The 18,324-nt window shown below is 43.8% G+C and overlaps 1 protein-coding gene across 1 annotated transcript in view; it reads right to left on the bottom strand.

Moving 5' to 3' along the window:
- Positions 1 to 18,324, bottom strand: part of KCNIP3 (potassium voltage-gated channel interacting protein 3) — a 126,516-nt gene that overhangs the window by 89,361 nt on the left and 18,831 nt on the right. The window contains exon 2 of the mRNA XM_054997776.1: positions 10,448 to 10,613. Coding sequence (XP_054853751.1) covers positions 10,448 to 10,613 — 166 coding nt within the window. The remainder of the gene's footprint in view (positions 1 to 10,447; positions 10,614 to 18,324) is intronic.

Genomic DNA, 18,324 nt, shown 5'->3' on the forward strand with positions numbered 1-18,324 from the left:
TTGACTGAAGCAGCACATTATGAGCACCCATAAGCAGCACTGCTGATTCAGGTTGCCATAAGTTGCACTGTTCTTATACAAAAAGCAACTTTCAGTTAGTCTTGCGGTGGGAAAATAAGAGCTTATTTGTTTGTGGATTAAAGTTGTTAAGGTCCAAAGCCAAAGCCTCTGGACTTCAAAGCATTTAAACCCCACCATCATTACGTCATTTGCTGAGACATAAAGGATAACCTAACCCGTGCTTTGATGTACAAGCCGGCTTAGCCACCAAGTTCTGTACCAGCCTTCTTTTCTTTGAAGCAAAGTCCAAGGTTAAATTGATTGTGTCAGGAGTTCCCAAGTTCCTGACAGCTGAGGCACACTTTTTTCTCCTGAATTAAAATCAGTGGCACCTTTCATGTTTACATCTGAAAGGTCTTTACTATTAAAATAAAATTCCTTTTTTTTCCCAAGGAGCCCATTCCCTGAGTTTGATCTGGATAGACTTATTGACTGAAGGGCAAGCCTAGGCAATGAGTTCACAGCAACTTTGAATTTTTTTAAAGACAGATTTTAAGAGAGGCAGCCATGTTACGTTGCAATCCTATACAGAGATACTCCAGTCTAAACCCATGGATTTCAATGGGTTTAGAATCAAGTTACTCTGCATAAGATTACACTCTTAGTGGCTGTTTTCAAATGCACCTGTAAGCATCCGGAAGATAGTGCGAAACTCATGGCATGAAACGTCTTCCTAGCACGATTTCCCAGCACGATCCCCTTTAATGGCACGATGATGTCAGAAATCATGCCATTAAATGGGATCATGCCAGGAAATTGCACTAGGAAGATATTTCATGCCGTGAGTTTTGCGCAATCTTCTGGAGGCTTTGAGCCTGTAAAAACGGTCAGTCTGTTGCAGCCAAAATGACAGAATGCCTCATGTCAGCTTAAAGACGAACACATTTATGATGTCTAGTGAACTGGAGCCTCTTCTGGCAGATACGTTTGGCTGACAAAAACTTATGCCACAAACAATTCCTTAGTCTTTCAAGTGCCTCAAGGCTATTTGTTAATTATTGTTTCTCATAGAACCACTAGATACTCCAGCACACATGCTGGGAATTACTGCGTTCTGTGCATGGCTACTAAGTGAGGATTACCCAGCTGTTCTTCACTTGATAACCTGCAAGTTATCCAGTGCAAGTGAGCAAGTTGCCTGGTGTAGCTGAACATCTTTAGTCAGTCTTATGAATGTACTCACGTTGTATCGAGATGACATCTCATCATATCCTGCGTCGACCCACTTCTCTAAACTTACCTGCTGCATGCAGCCCAGACATAACATAACGTTTCCAACAGTGGTTAAAAGTTGAACATGGGACTAGAAGACTTAGGCTTGAATTCTGCCTTTGCCACAGAAGCTTGCTGGGTGACTTCGGGCTGGTTTGCCTGCCCCTCCCCCGCTCCCAACACAGAGCTTAACCACCTAACCTACATAACGGGAGAATTTTGCAAGCCACCCTGGGTATCCATTGGCGAGAAAAGTGAGGTATAATTGAAACAAATAAATAAATTCATTAAAGAGCTAACTTGTGTTGATGTCAGCTTGTAAATAAAATGGTTGTATGAATTCATCCAAGGACCAAAGCTATGCAGGTTTTTCACCCTCCTGTTGTAGCTGGAACTAAGGGTTCCCATACCCTTAGTTTTGACTCCTAAAGTGGTAGATTCCCTTCCTTATTCAAACTTGAAACTTCAGTTGATGCTGGTGAGGTTAGAGGAGCTCCTCAATTTGAGCGAGGAATTGACATTGCTCCTATTCACAGCTAATGCCAGAGGCAGGCATGGTCGGGCCTTCATCATCAAGAGTCCCTTGTTGCTCCTTCTTGCCATAACTGCCCACTCATTTACTTATTTGTCTTGCTTGGAGTAAAAGGAATAAGGAACAAGAGCCCACAACAGTGACAAGGATGAGACAAGCTTGCTACAGAAAGGGGATAATAGCACTGAGAGAAGGAAAGCCATCATTTTGCCTGACGGCCCACCAAGATAGAGGCCTGGCTCTGCTCCTCCTATTCTGACCTTCTCCACATTAGCAGTACATTCTTGGAAAATGCTGTATCCACAGACTGCAATTCTGCAGAGAGAAGTATCAATGGCAGAATTCGTTGCTGGACAATTCCTGCTTCACCCTGTGTAATTGGACACCAGCACCTGAGGAAGCCCAAGGTTTCAGCTTCCCAGCTCTGACAAATCCTGGTTTCATGAGCCAAAGGAGCTAAGGTCTACACTGACTGTAGGGTGCCTCATTTTACAAGTGCAGCATTTCCCAAGTATAGAGAAGGAGGAAGGAGGCATTTCTAGGTTTCCAGTTGCTATTAAAAAGGAGGAGAGCCAGTAAAAAGAATACCAACTCTATTACAAACTGGCAGGTTGGCTCTCTGATGGATTGGATCGATACCCTATCCTGCTGCAGTTTTCATTCCTGATGGGCATTATCAGCTCTCCATATCAGCTGTGGAGCAAAAATATCTTAGAGACCCTGCATGGTTTCAAATGTCATGGGCCTTCGCTCAGTGGCAGATGGTCTCAGGCCAAGTCCCCCAGCATCTACAATTAAAAACATCAGGAAGCAGGTGATGCAAAAGACCTCCACCTGCAACCTCAGACAGCTGCTGCCACCAAACTAGGCAATACTGATCTTCATAGGCCAGTGATCTGATTCAGTATAAGGCAGCTTCGTGTGTTCGTATATATGAGGTCACAGATAAGAAACTTACTCTCTGAAGGGACTGAATGTCCTCTCTACCTCTTGTTTGGAACTATAAGGATCCCAGCATTCTTTTTTCCCTTTTAAAGAAAGCTTCCATCTTTCAGGGTAGAAGATTACAAGTTGGAAATATGGTAGCAAAATGCTTAAGAATTAGAAATGCAGCCACAAGAGCTTTGGCAATGAGAAAAAAAATTAATCAACTAGGCATATCTAAAAGAAGCACGAGTTTAACACATGATTTCCAAGACTAGAGATTTCTGATGGGTTTTCCAAGTATGAGGGCTAGCAATTTCTAAATAAGAACATTGTGGAATAAGTGCAACATGTCCACTACCTGTAGTTTACAAGCAGTACCAATGGTGATGAAAATGATGCGTAAATTATGGTGATCACTACCATTTGAGCATGCAAATGAGCTTTTGCTTTCCCACTCAGTGCAATTCTGACATAGCTGTTGGAGCTGAAGACACATGTGCTGGGTGTGTCTGTGTGTCTATGAGTGAGCATGAGAGTGAGCGTGAGAGTGAGAGTGTGACCTTATAATGAAGCACTCATTGCTGCTTTGCCTGAAGAGTTGATATGAGGATAAAAAGCTGTCAGTCCAGTTCTGCATCTTTGTGGTTCAAGGGCTTTTTAGAGCAGAGCCAAGTGGACATCAGCCTGGTACTTTAGAGGTAGATCCACATTCTGCTGAGTTAAGCAGAAGGCTAGTTATCCCTGGATAGGGGTTAAGGAAAGTGAAGCTAGGCAGGCCCAGAGCAAGCCCATTGGTATCAGCAATCCGGTAGCAGATTGCTAAAACTGAGGACCAGACGGGAATCTAAGCTGGAGGCTTTATAAGGCCAGATGAACCTAGGGATGCCAGCCCCCTGTAACCCCTCACCTGGCCAGCAGGGGGTGGGGAGGTATGGAGAGGCTGGCTGGAGCACGGAGAGAAATGATGCACATGCACTCCCCATGATGTCACTCCGCACACTTTCAGTTTAAACCAGACCCTATCACTTCTGGTTTAAACTGGACATGAAATAACTAGGACTGTGTGGAGCAAAAAAGCAGAAAAGAAACAACCCACCCTTCTAGTTTCAAGGAAGGGGGACCCAGGAAACCTGGTTGAATCCCCCCGCCCCCTGTCACTTGCTAAGTTAGAAGCATATAGACTTACTAGGTTTTTATGTGTTTTTATGCTTCTCGGCTGGTATTTTACTTTTTTAAATCTTATTTTACTTTGTGAACCCTCTTGAACTGGTCTCTGAATAAGCAGCATATATATGGTTTAACAACAACAGCAACAGTGTGCTAATATTCTGCTCTTCTAGACAGATTAGTGCCCCACTTAGAGCGGTGAATAAAGTTTGAAGAAACTTTATTCACCGCTTTGAAGAAACTTTATTCAGACAGTAGGGTGCCAGGTCTCCCAGGCTTAAAAGTGGGGCACGGCACGTTTGGAGGACACACAATGTGAGAACTAGTGTTTGAGGGCAATTTTTACCAAATCAGTCCCATCCTCCCCTCAAGGAACAACATTCTGTGGAGATCTGCAAACTGCAGTGGGAGAGGGGAAGCAGGACAGTTCTGTTCTGCTGATGGAATATTTAATCCAGATCTAACCCTTTGTCTAATGATAATGAACCCCACTGCACCATGAAACAACATGCCAGGAAGGCTGACTACTGAGGATATGGTGAGTCCTACTGCTGGATCAGAAGACTCAGCATATTATTGATTATGCTACATACAACCAAGAAACACTTGCGCTGACCTCTCCCTGCAATCAAGGACAAAGAATGGCTTTAAGAAGAGGCCTCCTTTTATTTTATTATCTGTCTTTGCTTTATTCTTAATACTTGGGACTATGTCTTATATAATTTTAATTATTCAATGAAAAACGGTGTTTCAGGCAGTACAGCCTACTCTTTTGTAGAACTGGAACACTACAGAATTTTTTCAAGCTCTGCTCAGTGTCTTTTACAGGTACCAAGTACTGAGTTCAGGTTTAAATGAGAAGCAAACGGTTATTGTTATTCTAAGCGTATCACTGGTTCTATAAATGTTTTACCTATGAGCCTATATTTTTAAGCCTTTTACCAAGACAACCATAACACCAGTAGCAGACATTGGGGGCTGCCTGTGGTTTCACCTTTTGATAGCTCAACAATGGCTACAAAGTAAAAAGCTAAGGAAGCACATCAAAAGCTTGTTCTTATTTTAATTAATGGAAAGGTTGAACAAAGAAAATCCTTATACTGAAATTCCTTTTGATGGCCCTGCCAGACAATTCAGCTATCAAGAAACAATGTGCTATGAGAATTTCAGGCATTGTTATTTTGTGGGCTTTGAGACCAGTAGAGAATGGCCCATCCATGATATCATAGGAGACCATTGTGTGTAATGCCTTTTTGAGAGAAAAACAAAAGAGAATGGATACTTTCAATGGTATTAAAATGCAAACCATTTGGATTATGATAGAATACATATTGATATGCACTAAAAGAGAAGAATATAAAATCCCAAGTGGGAGAAAGCCGGCTAAAGCAGCTATCTTTTGTACTACAGTTCTGTTTCAAGATGACTGGGAAAACATATCAAGGAGAACGAGAAAATTAACTCAAATTCTAGCCAAGTGCTTATAAAATGAAACAACAGGAAAGTTAAAGAATCTTGTTTGCCCCACAGAGTGGCATGCAAATAGACAAGGTCTCTTTTTCAGATCATTGACTAATAGTAATGAAGATTTTTGTAAAATGCCCAAGTTTTCTAGTTTTTTGAGCAGGATGTATTTTGAAAGGTCATGTACTGCCACACATGGTAAAGATCAAGAGACACTTAATTGCACATTTCCTAATGAAAAATCTAATTGTTTCTATTGCAGCTGGTCTATATCTGAAATTGGATATAGCCATAATATGGATCCCTATAGAAGCAGAGCAAAATGTGTATATAGAGTCACATGCAGTAAATGATATTAACTATGTTGCTTATTCTTTGTTGAATGTCTATGTTCAAGCCAAGTAAGCTTCTATTGATGATGTTATTTTCCTCATGAGAAGTTCTGGCTGTACAGGACAACCTGTGAACTTTCCCAGTATTCAGCAAGGTAGCAAATGCACTGTGCAAGACATACCAGGAAAAATCTTAAATAGATTGAACTTTAGGTAGTACTAAACTACCTAAAAGGGAAAAATATCCTCCTTCAGAAGTTTTAAGATGATCAATTTCTAGACCTGTTACAGTGTTATCTCAGCTTTCAAATGCAAACAATGAAGTGTTACAAAATGATATTTTATTAATTGATAAGAATTTAGTATTTTTATGATGTAATCCAACATGATTTATCTGTTTTTTCTGAGGCTTTTATTATCAAGTCACTGCAAGTTCAAATTGTAAAATGTATATTATACTTTCTCAAGGAAAAGTGCCATGTTTTCTAATTAATCAAACTGAGATTCAGCATAGACTGATAAGCAAATGCAAATTGTACACCATAGGGCTAAAGCTTATGTTTATGAGATACAGAAGCAGCACAATAAAGCTTCTACTGAAGTACTGAATATTGAAATAGCCTCCAGATGGAATATACCTTGTATCTTTTAGGGTTGCCAGCCTCCCGGTGGTGGCTAGAGACCTCCTGGAATTTTACCTCCAGGCCACAGTTCCCCTGGAGAAAAGGCTGCTTTGGAGGGTGGACTCTATGGCATTATACCCTGCTGAGGGCCCTCCTCTACCCAAACCTCTCCATCTCCAGGCTCCATCCCCCAAATCTCCAGGAATTTTGCAACTCAGAGCTGGCAACCCTACTTGAAGTACATATTCTGGGAAAATTTTAAAGACTAAAATATTTGTTGACTTGTATCTTCTGGAAAACATTTCCGTTTATCTCATCTAATAACTCCTTTTCAGTATGTCTCTTTTACACAGGGAAAGGGGGAAAATAATAGTTAAAATTATAAACTGTATAAACTACCTATTTTATGATGATATGATTGAAACTGCTCTTTGTCCTTAAGAGCATGTGGGAAAGTAGGTCCAATTTCTTTACAGCGTGTTACTTCTCCCTATCTTAAACAGGGCTGGCCCGCCCATTGAGGCCGGCCCGGCAGTTGCCTCAGGGTGCAAGGCGCCGGAGGGGGCACTGGCCCGGGTGTAGGGGCACACGCCACAGAGCTGCCGCCCCCACCAGCCAGCAGCGCATGCTGGTGGCGGCAGCATGGGGCAGCTGAGCGGGCGGCCTCCTGTTCAGTTGCTCTGCTGGCCAGGCACAGCCGGTGGTCCAGGCAGCCAGCTGCACCTGGCCCTCAGATCAACTGAACGGGAGGGCTGGAAGTCACATGCAGTGATGTCATCATGCAGTCCGGTGCACATGCCGTTAAGCTGCCTCAGGTGCTGGCGATGCTGGAGCTGGCCCTGATCATAAAACAGAACCTTTTGGGAAATAGTTCTCATTTTAAGTGGTGTCTAGTCGTAAAATCGTACAACATTAATTCTTAAATTATATTCTTTGAGTGTGAATTACGTCATGTTGGTTCTGTTTCTCTTTAACAGTTAACAGATATTAAGAATCCAATTTTGGACTTACATTTTCATCTTTGACTTTGGACCATAATTATTGCTGGTTTGAAAGATCTGAAAACAGCACTATTTCATACATGGAGCAAGAATTGTATAAATCTAACCAACATGAAAAAGATGGTCTGAATGGCCCAGCTTTCTGAAGGAAACCCTCTTTCAGTTTGGACTGGAAGCAGTGGCGATGCCTCAGGCCTTCACAAGGGTTATGGTAAAAGTGTGAAGGAGCTTTGGAAGCGTCTTTGACTATATGTACTACTTTATGTTTATATTGATTGTTTTCCATTCTATGCCTCTTACCCTTTTGATTAAATTGTGCAAGAAATGAAAAAAGAGGTTACATGTTCCATGGAATATTGTGCCTTTGTTTTTAATAGAGATAAAGGGGTTCAACAAACGGATCTTTATCACCTAGGAATCAACTTTATAACCACAAGAGTATGTGATTTAAAGGGCTGAAGATATACCTTAATCTACTAGCCTGTGTTTTCATCTATTAGCCTATAATCTGTTTAACATGGTTTTTATTGACTTTGATGATTTATTAAGTTAATACAACTTATATTTGATTTTACTGTTCAGTATCTACCTTTAGGTAATTTTCTGCAGACTATTGATTTCTTTCAGAAGAAGAAAATGTGGAAGTAGACTTTAATTCAAGGCCTCAAATCCTATTGAGGCTGGAAAGAATGCCACAGATAGGCCTGCCATTCTGAATATTTGGCATCTGAGAGAATTCTTGGCCTTGTAGAAGGGCCCAGACTTTCTGAGCTCAAGCATGTTTTAAATTCTTTCAGCAAACTGAAACACAAGTTTATATTATTGCTAATTGCTCTGCCTTGCAGTGCTGAGATTCAAGACTACAACATGGGGAGAAAGATATTTTGGAACTTTCAATAAAAAGTGAGAGGAAGAGGAAGAAGGGAGATCTATGTGGGAAATTCTTGGCCATGCTTGTAAATCATATGCTACCATTTTAATATAATACTTTTTTAAAAGACATCTTTTCTGAAACTCAGTTCATTATGTTGGAGAATGAACTCATCTAAGAGTATCTCCACTTCTGGCTAGCCAGGCCTATGTAGTACACAGGGCCGGTACATCCATTGAGGTGGGTCCGGCAGCCACCTCGAGCGCAGAGGCGCCGGAGGGGGCTCCGGAGGTGGGGGCGTGCGCCACGGAGTTGGCGGCGGCAGCACTGGCGGCTGAACGGGGAGGGCTGGGAAGCCACACGCACGTCTCCCCGGCCGTCTGCCATGCCTGGCTGGCAGCTGCTGCAGCCTCCCAGCCCTCCCACTCAGTTGCCCCAAGCTGCCGCTGCCTGCACACAGCTGCGGGCCAGGCATGGCAGGCGGCCGGGGTGGCGTGGGGCATGCTGCGCAATGACATCACATGCAGCGATGTCATCATGCAGTCCGGGTACGCACGTGCGTGGGGGCAGCAACAGCCCTGAACCTGCCCCTGGCCTCAGGCGCCAGAAACTCTGGCACCGGCCCTGGTAGTACATTCAGATAATCACGTTTCGGCTCCGGCTGGGCTCTTAGACCTGCTGCATCCCCACAGAAAGGACACATGCAACATTACACACAGAGAAGTGAACACCAGCTGAAAATAGCTCTGCTAAAACCGGTGGTGTCACTTTCAGATCATTCAGCATCTCCAGCTCTGGGACCACAGTCGCAAACTGAAACTGGTGTAGTGTCGAGACTGAAGGGATGAGCTATAACTCAGGAAATCCCCAGTTCCAATTGTCCTCTCCCCTGACCTTGTTTAGATGGTCTCCATCAAACTGCCTTTTCCCTCAGTCTTAGCAGCAATGGCCCTCCAGTACAACAGGGAAAGCATCCCATTGAGTTGGTGTAAACATAGCAACAGGGTAATGTTGTTTTAAAAGAGTCTAAAGAACAATTTAAATGCTAACTAGTATTATTACTTTGAGCTGCTGGTTAATTGTATCACAGAGAGAGATAAAGAGACGGGGGAGGATGGGCAGATGGCAATCTCGAGATGCCTCTTCTTCCTTTACATCTGCTGTTGAATCAGACAGTGTGGCTACTGCAGCGTCCACCATCCCTCCACCCTTTCACCCACCTGCTTTAGGAGCAGGACACAGCAGGCTGGGAAGGAAGGGGTGAACAGGTTAAGAGGAGCCACAGTGGCCCTCCTGTTTAAGCAGAAAATATAAAGGTGAAAGGGGAACAACTGGGAAGGAGACAAGCAGACATTCACAAAGGTGCTATATATAAGATAATCCCCATGTTTTGCTAGCTCTTTCATCCTCTAATAAAAGGGCCATCCTTACTCTCATTTTACAGGTGGGGAACTCTGGCTGGCAGACAGTGACTTGAAGTTTATCTTTTAATAAATTCAGTTAGGAGACTGAATTAGTCTAAAGAGATCATACTATATCATATACTGATGGCCAAATGGAAGGGTTGAGGACTGGCTGTTCTTATCACTTGCATTTCAAATGCTGAGAAATTGAGGGGATTTTCACAGGTTCTGGTTTTTTTGGCAGATAGTGGGTATCAGGGCTTGCTATTGGGTTAGTCGCAAATGCTTAGCAGGTGAAACTTTTCCTGCCATGGCTAGGGAATGTATCTCCTGGTCAAATGTGTATGCGTCGAGCTGCAGTTAGGCACAACAGCAGGGTCTGTAAAAACATGACAGTCCTATATGGGCTTTAAACTTCTGCACTACATCTATTAGCTAACTGCTCCAGCATTGTGAACGAGCTCATTCCTTTGTCAACAGCTGCAAGAGAAAAGCATTTCCATAAAGTAATGTTATACGACTGCCACTAGAGGGTATTATCCACTCAGAATACAAAACCTTTTGCATTTCCACTCTAGAACGCAACTTCTTTGAGGAAGCATAACGCTTAAACCAGTATACATTGGTAGTAGAGAGATGCTGACAGAGGCCGCTGAGTTCTCATGTAGGAGAATGGAAGGTACTCAGTTCCATGGAGGCTGGAGTTCCAAGTAGGCCACCCCCAGCTCCCCATCCCATTTACTTCAGCTTAGTCACCACACTCCTTTCCTGGTTTTGCTCCTATGCCTTTGACAACAGCCAACACACAGATATGCAGCAGACAAAGCCCCATGAGGCAATCATTTTTCTCCTTACCTGATCCCTGGGGAGCAGCACTGGAGAGGATCCATTTCACCAAGCAACATTTCATCAGTGCCTTCCGAGTAAGCCGTGGCCTCTGCCATTTTACATTCTCCATCTTCCCAAAGGGAGTCTGGCTGGGGTCACCCAATAGGCTGCCATCTGTCTCCTTGCTGTCCTCCTGGGACAAAAAAGACAGGCAAAACCTCAGAGGGCCATTTGAGATACTGTAGATGGAGCTCAATCTTGATAGACTAGGCCAGCTCAGTTCTTGCATAATGGTGGAGTAGAAGAGGGCTTGCAAGTGTCCTTGTGTGATTTATGAAGGGTGGAGGCCATCACTCAGTGGTATGGCACACATGGAAGGTCACAGGTTCAGTCCTCAGCATTTTCAAATACATTATTATAGATAGCAGGGGTCAGGAAAGGCTTTTTGGTGCCTGAGACCCTGGAGAATAGCTGCCAGCCAGAGAAGACAATAGTAAGATACAGATCAGTGGAGTTCTTCAGTATCAGGCACCTTCACATTTCAAATGGATCTGAATTACCAATAATACTATTCTAGAAAATTACGGAAGCCAAAGCAATGGCAGAGAGGTAACTTGCTCCACGAGTTTAAGAGCTAGCAAGTCAATGGTTCACTTGTCATTTCCCCCAGACTTGAAAGCCAGGACAAAAATGTGATAAATAAAGAGAAGGTAAACATTCCAAAGCAGGTAATGTCTCAGGTGAGTTCTAGGGAATGTCATTCCCAAGACAGCACCTCAGGCAGTAGTGCCCTTTTCCCTAGCTGAGAAACAGCCTTGGAGGATAAGGCAGTTGGACAGATGACAAAGGCTGCACGTGTGGCAGGCTCTGCTTTGGACAGCTCACCTTGTCAGCACTGCAGTGTCTAGGAGGCTTACTGAATGCGCCCAGCAAAATGCCACCAGCCTCTTCCCTCCTTGGTAAGAGACTAGTGCTTCTGCTGACAGCACAATGTGTACACCATCCCCCCACATCCCCCCAACAACATCCCCACCTTCATTTGACCCCTCCTGCTCACAGGTAGCTTTGACCACTCGGGCAGTCCTGCACCGATATCTTGGTTGGGTCTTTGGCTGGCTCTGCAACATTCAGTTCTGCCCACAGATCAAAAAAGTGAAATTCTAGCAGATGGGGAAATGGTGAAAGAGGTAGGAAATCGCCTCTTCAGTCCTTCTCCTGGGCTCGTTCTCCTTGCAAGTACCTTTCTGACCTGCAGGCCTGGCATATTCCATCCCTCCAGCTTTTCTGATGTAGCTGTTTTCCTACCCTCAGATTAATAGTGGCCGGTCCACTTTCCTATGACTTGCACTGTTATGACTGGCAAGCATTCAGGTATCAGCCTAGCTAGAAAGAAAAGGGTGGCCAGTTCATTTCCCCTTCCTGGGGAAGGAAAACCTTTTGAATAACCACTCCACTTATCCATGCCCCACAAAATTCAGTTTGGGCTTGAATTCTGTTATGCCAGAATGCAACAGATGCCCATTACACCCCATGCAAGCAAGCCAACTGAGTGCCTCTTTCCCCTCATGTGCCCCCCACTTTAAAAATAGGCCACAGTATTGCTGCTGCGTATACATGTCCTGGATTTTAACACGTCTCACTGCAGAGACGCAATGGATGATTCAACCCTCTGAAGTGGGCTTGTGTTCAGCTACAGTAACTTTAATAGCTAGGACTACAAGCTTAGCTCCCAGAGAGGTGGTGGGGAGGGGACTATACATCATTTTTCTGAAACACTTGAAAAATGCATGCCCTTTTCTCTTTTGGGGTGAAGCATCTACTTTAAATCCCCCCCTAGTGTTTGTTTATGTTTCTGGGTCAGCATAAAGCAGCTGCCAATATTATTTTCACACATAAATCCTATGGCACTGTTCAGACTGCAAAATGCTTTACAATTCTCCATCCCCTGTATTGGTCCCCTTGAATTAGATTACAGATGAAACCATGAAGGGGTTGCCACACCCACCAAGTCAAGCTGCTCTCTTCCAATCAGTCAGTGAACTTTTGTGAGGGAGGTGCCAACTCCTAACTCATTGAAATGTATACCCACCCAGGAGCTGTTTTTTAAGCCAGCAACGTTTTGGCACAACAAATTAGCGGATGCCACAGAGAAGGAAGGATGGATCACCTTACTTTAAAAAAACAGGGAAGAAATCTTTGTAAGTACAATAAGGACAATTTGGAACTAACACTTGTAACTAATCATTTATTGCTGGGTGGCAGTTCCACACTCCCACTTACCCCCAGTTACTAAATAATGCATGTTACTATTTGGTAAACTGGTTGTTTGCATTGCCTTGCCAGGAAATCCTTATTACTGTTTTGTATCTGATCAGAAATCCAGAGAGGCAACATGGGAGTGACAAGCTCTTGACAAAACAATACAGATGCCCAGTTTTATCAAGCAGTTATGCTGTGGTAATGCTACTGTCAAATCCATACACCACCCTGCCTTTTCCCCATTCCAAGATGACAAAACAGGTGCAGAAACTTAGGAAACTTACATAACAAAACTCAAACCATAAATTTTAACACAGATGAAGAAGACCAACTTCTTTTTACTTCTCTTACTTTTTACTACCCTTCTCTCCTCACCCCTGTCTTTCCCCTTCCTCTTCTGTGCCTCAGCTTTTACGGTATAAGCTCTTTAGAAGAGATGCACATTTTTCTGCTGCTTGGAAAGTTGCAGATGCAGCTCTAGGTACTTCATTCAAGAAAAGATTATTCCTGTGCCTTGACTGAAAGAAGCATTGGGAAGGGGTGTGTTTGCAGCCGCAGGTGGAGGGGAAAGCCAGGGATTATGATGCTACCTTCCTTGTGATGGAGTTGGGAGTGAGCAGAGGCCATACAAGGCTGAGATCTGCCTCACCTCCTCTTTGTGACCATCATGACCCACCCTCCCTCCTTTTGTTTCAGAGCATGTGCAAACTGTCACCTATTTGGGGGCTGAGTAGGAATTTCCTTCTCTCCTGCAGATGGGCAAATTATAATAAGAAATCCATTCGTTTTTAGCAACGCCTGGCTTTAGTATTCCATGATGGTGGTTAGCAGTGCAGGTCAAGTTGCCTGAATGGTACAGAGTACATCTTAGGTAAGCACTCTGGGGCATCATTTGGATGGTGAAGGGCTAACTCTCAGACCAGGCCTGGGGCCTCAGTGCCTTCATGGACCTGGGCTGGGACAGGAAGCCCTTAGAGGTGCCCTTATCCTCCACCTGTGGCTAGGGAGCTTGGCAAGGAAGCATCTGAGATGCAGGTATGTGAGATGGCTTAAGGCTCAGAGCCAGGTAGCCTCATCTGTAAATTCAGGGATGGATAAACAAGAGGGGGCTAAATATTATGCACTCTAACAAAGGCTCACACTGTAACTAGGTCTGGAACAGGGTTTGGCTTCTGACTGCTGCAGATCCCCTTTTGATTGATGTAAATAAATATATAAACTTGGCCCTTTTAGTACCCCTCTGAAGGTGTTGGCTCTCCTTATTCCATGCCTGCATGCAACGTTCATTGTCAAACTGGCAAACTGTCAGGCAGTGTATTGGCAGAGAGTCAGCATGTGAAGCAGCTCCCAGCTCTGGCCAAAAGAAAGAACCACCGGGCAGATCAGGAAGAAAGTCTATTAAATACATTTGCCAACTCTGGCTACAGGTATCCTTGGAGATTTGAGAAGAGGGGTCCAGGAAAGGTGGAGTTTGGAGACAGAAAAAGCTCAGTGGAGATGTGATGTCACATCCCAATCAAAGCTCCTCCAACTTTTCCCCTTCCTTTGAGGCAACTCACTCCCACCAAAACTCTATTTTTAAATGTCTTGCCTCCCACCACCCAAACATTAAAAAAATCCTTCTTAAAATTGTCTTCAGGTTTTCTCAGTATTAAGGAGAAAGGACTCCAGCCAACAGCAGCCTCATCTTTTTCTCAGTCCTCAAATTAAAGCTGCCAGGCAGGCATGTTTAACATGACATGTTAACATGACATGTTAAACAATGAAGAAAAATATCATGTAAGCAGAAATACAATGTAAAATAATACATACAGCAACAGATAATACATACGATATGCAGTAGTACAGGCCACAGTCCAATTCACTTTATTAAAGCATCTTTCTGAACTAGGTAAAGGTAGTCCCCTGTGCAAGCATCGAGTCATTACTGACCCATGGGGGGACATCGCATCACAACATTTTCTTGGCTGACTTTTTACAGGGTGGTTTGCCATTGCCTTCCCCAGTCATCTACACTTTACCCCCAGGAAACTGGGTACTCATTTTACCGACTTCAGAAGGATGGAAGGCTGAGTCAACCCTGAGATGGCTATCTGAACCCAGCTTCCACCAGGATCGAACTCGGGTCATGAGCAGAGCTTGGGCTGCTGTACTGCAGCTTACCACTCTGCCACGGGGCATCTTCCTGAACTATTCCATTATAATATAGTCCTATTTCATTTACAAAAATGCTGTCCTCAACAATTCTATTTTACATAGTTTGCGGAATGCCAGAAGCATGAGAGCCTTCCTGACCGGGGCCCTTCCACGTTTCTTTTTTAACCTGATTTTTATCCACTGCTGCCCTGACTCCGTGTACAATGATGTAGGGACTGTGGTTTCAGACAGCATTTACATTTGTTTATGAGCTGTACAGGAAGTGCTATGTCCCCTTCAAACTGCATCATCTTTCTTTTAAAAAGAGGGGGGAGAGAACACACTGGAAATGGGTAGGGAAATAAAAAAAGACAGTGCTTTCAGAAGCACCAGAGATGTTTTAAAAAGTACTCTGAAGCAAATCTGAAATGCACAGAATGTTTGGAGAAAGGTGTGTGTGTGTGTCAAAAAGGCCTCAACCCTGCATTGCGAACAGGTCACACACAGCTTTGTGTGAAAAGATAAAAATAAACCCGTTAACAAAAACAGTTGAGCCTGAAATGGCACCAAAAAACCCATTAAGAACCAGCAGCTAAAACTGTTTACAAAGGCAGTGAAAGGTCCCTTGTCAGGCAGGCCACTCCACAAGGCGGGGGCCACTACAGAGAATGCACACCTACAGGCCGTTGTTGATCTTCTCCACTTGCTCCTAAAGAAGGACCTACTCAGATGAGTGAAGCAGTCGTGGCAGAGTAGAGGAGGAGATGGTTCTGCAGATATGAGGGTCCAGGGACATGAAGGGCTTTGTATGCGATACCCAGAACCTCGAATTGAACCCAGTAACTGATGGGCAGCCAATGGACATGATGGGCAGAATAGGAGTAACATGCATGCTCTGCCTAGCTCTTGATACAAACCCAGCTTTGTGTGAAAAGATAAAAATAAACCCGTTAACAAAAACAGTTGAGCCTGAAATGGCACCAAAAAACCCATTAAGAACCAGCAGCTAAAACTGTTTACAAAGGCAGTGAAAGGTCCCTTGTCAGGCAGGCCACTCCACAAGGCGGGGGCCACTACAGAGATGACATTCTCACCACTGGAGTCTCCAAGTAGACTTTGAGGGGAGACCTATGTAGGAGGCCATCTTCCTTCAAGTCTTCAAGCTTCTCAACCAGCATTACTTCTGTCTAATGCTACACAGAAAGATTCCTCTCAAATTTTGAACTAGGGATTGATTTAAAGATGGTTTGATTAACGTGAGGAATATACACTTTATGCTGAAGAGGACTAGTTGATTGTTATTCTCTAAATTGACTGTTTCCTGCAAGATCACATAATACGCACATCTGTAATATGTAATTTGAAAGCCGATTCAAACCAGGACATCAGCTGGTACCTAAAATGGGGAAACCTGTGCGTTGTCTTCCTCCACGTTATAATCCTCTGAATAACCAAGCCTGTCCACTACTGTTTGTACATCTTGGATAGTTTAGGTGGGTTTGCAATAGAACAACAGGATTTGAGTCCAGTGGCACAAGATTTTCAGAGCATAAGCTTTTGAGAGTCAGAGCTTCCTTCTTCAGACACAACATCTGACTTTCATAAGGAGGGAGCCCTATGCTTCTAGGTTAGGGTTACCAGCCTCCAGGTGGTAGCTGGAGATCTTCCAGAATTACAACTGATCTCCAGGCAACAGAGACCAGCTCCCCTGGAGAAAATGGCTGCTCTGAAGGGCAAACTCTATGACATTACACCCCATTGAGGCCCCACCCCTCCCCAAACCCTGCCTTCTCCAGGCTCCATCCCCCAAATCTCCAGGAATTTCCCAGTCGGGACCTGGCAACCCTATCTAGGTTGAGGCAGCAGCCTTAGAAAAGAAGTCCCATCTTTCTTGGCTCTAACTACTTCTTCACTGGATCCCCTTCCTTCTCCCCCCACACATCAATAATTCAGAGCATCTTCTTTTTTGCTTGCAGCATTCACTTGTTGTTCATTATTCATTGGTGCTGGGCTCGCTGCCACTGGCTGGCACACCTGTTGCAGACAGCCCATCAACCATGGCAGGGTCTTGCTCTGCAGTCAGCTGGAGAGACTCTAACATAGCCTTGCTGACTGTTCCCATATTCTCTCACAAAAAGGTATAACATATATGAAAGTCTCCAAGCTTTACAGCGGGCAGTGGGGTAGAGTGAGTCCTCAGGTCATGTGACCTCCAATAATGCAGGAGGATTCTGGCCATGAGAGTCTGTTGCCTGACCTGAAATGGCCAGTTTCTTCACCCAATCATTGGCCTTGATGGTGTAGACAAGTAGGGTAGCAATTCCCAAATTGTGTGCCTCAAGAAATCAGCACATTTAATAAATAAAGGCTGCTGTGAGTATAAAGAACCCCAATTAACAAAAAAGCCTTACAGCATGATGTTGCACTCTGAGCTCACTTCCTTCTTAGCAGCCTCCACTGGCGGCAAGTATTTCTGCTCCATTCCTACATTAAATATGATTAATAACTTTGATATAAAAGACACAGTAGAATGTGTCTCTGCATGAGTCTCTGTTCTGAGTTAATCTTACAATCATCCTCTACTGTGAGCATTTTTGCTCTATATCTATGTTGTATATGATTGTTTCAGAACTGTTTGAACGCTTAGAGACTTGAGTTCTAATCGCTCCTCTGTCATGAAAGCTCGCTGGGTGAACTTCAGCTAGTTACTGTCAGCCTATCCTACCTCACAGGCTTGTTTTGAGGATAAGATGGAGGGGAGAATGTTGTTGTTAAGACACTTTGGGGCCCCACTGAAGAGAAAAGGGAGGGTAGTAATATCTAAAGAAATGTTAGTTGCTAGCAAGTTCTACAACCCAAGCAGAGAAGTGCAGTTAAGCAATTAATAATGAAAAGCAGAAAAAATTAGACAGACGCCATACTGTGAAGGGGATTAATGCTGAATGCCATATTTTTGTGTGGACGGCAGAAACCCAAAGCCTAAACTGGGATACATTATACAAGTAAAAACATGCCAGGATTTGCTAATTTACATACAAAGTTTGTGAAATTTGATATTTTTTTTTGCATGGAACTGAACAAGGGGAGAAGGTGGAAATGGGGCATGAAGGAGCCCTAAAGCTCCAATGATAAATGTAAAGTCTCTTCCCATCTTCCTTGTTTTGTTTCAAAGGTTTTTCCAGATATTGCTCACACATTTTAAGTTTCCTTGACAGCCTTGTAGGTTAAAAACCCGAGATTATATAGATTTTTGCCAGATACTTGAGCCAATGCTTCTGGCAGTGGGACAAGTAGCTACAGCTCCTCAGGTGTCCTGCAGTAGAAATTCTGCACTGCCTTTCCAACACAAGGAGAGGACTGGAAAGAACACATTTGAGAGTGCTGCATCCTACAGGGCTCATCTGTGAATTTTTAAAACAGCAGGATTTTAGCCCTCAAATAATTCAGTACAGTGTAGGCAAGCATTTCATGAAGGCTTTAAAATCAGAGATGGATTTTGTCTGTGCTCA

Source organism: Eublepharis macularius, chromosome 14 (genome assembly GCF_028583425.1).
Source record: "Eublepharis macularius isolate TG4126 chromosome 14, MPM_Emac_v1.0, whole genome shotgun sequence".
NCBI lineage: Eukaryota > Metazoa > Chordata > Lepidosauria > Squamata > Eublepharidae > Eublepharis > Eublepharis macularius.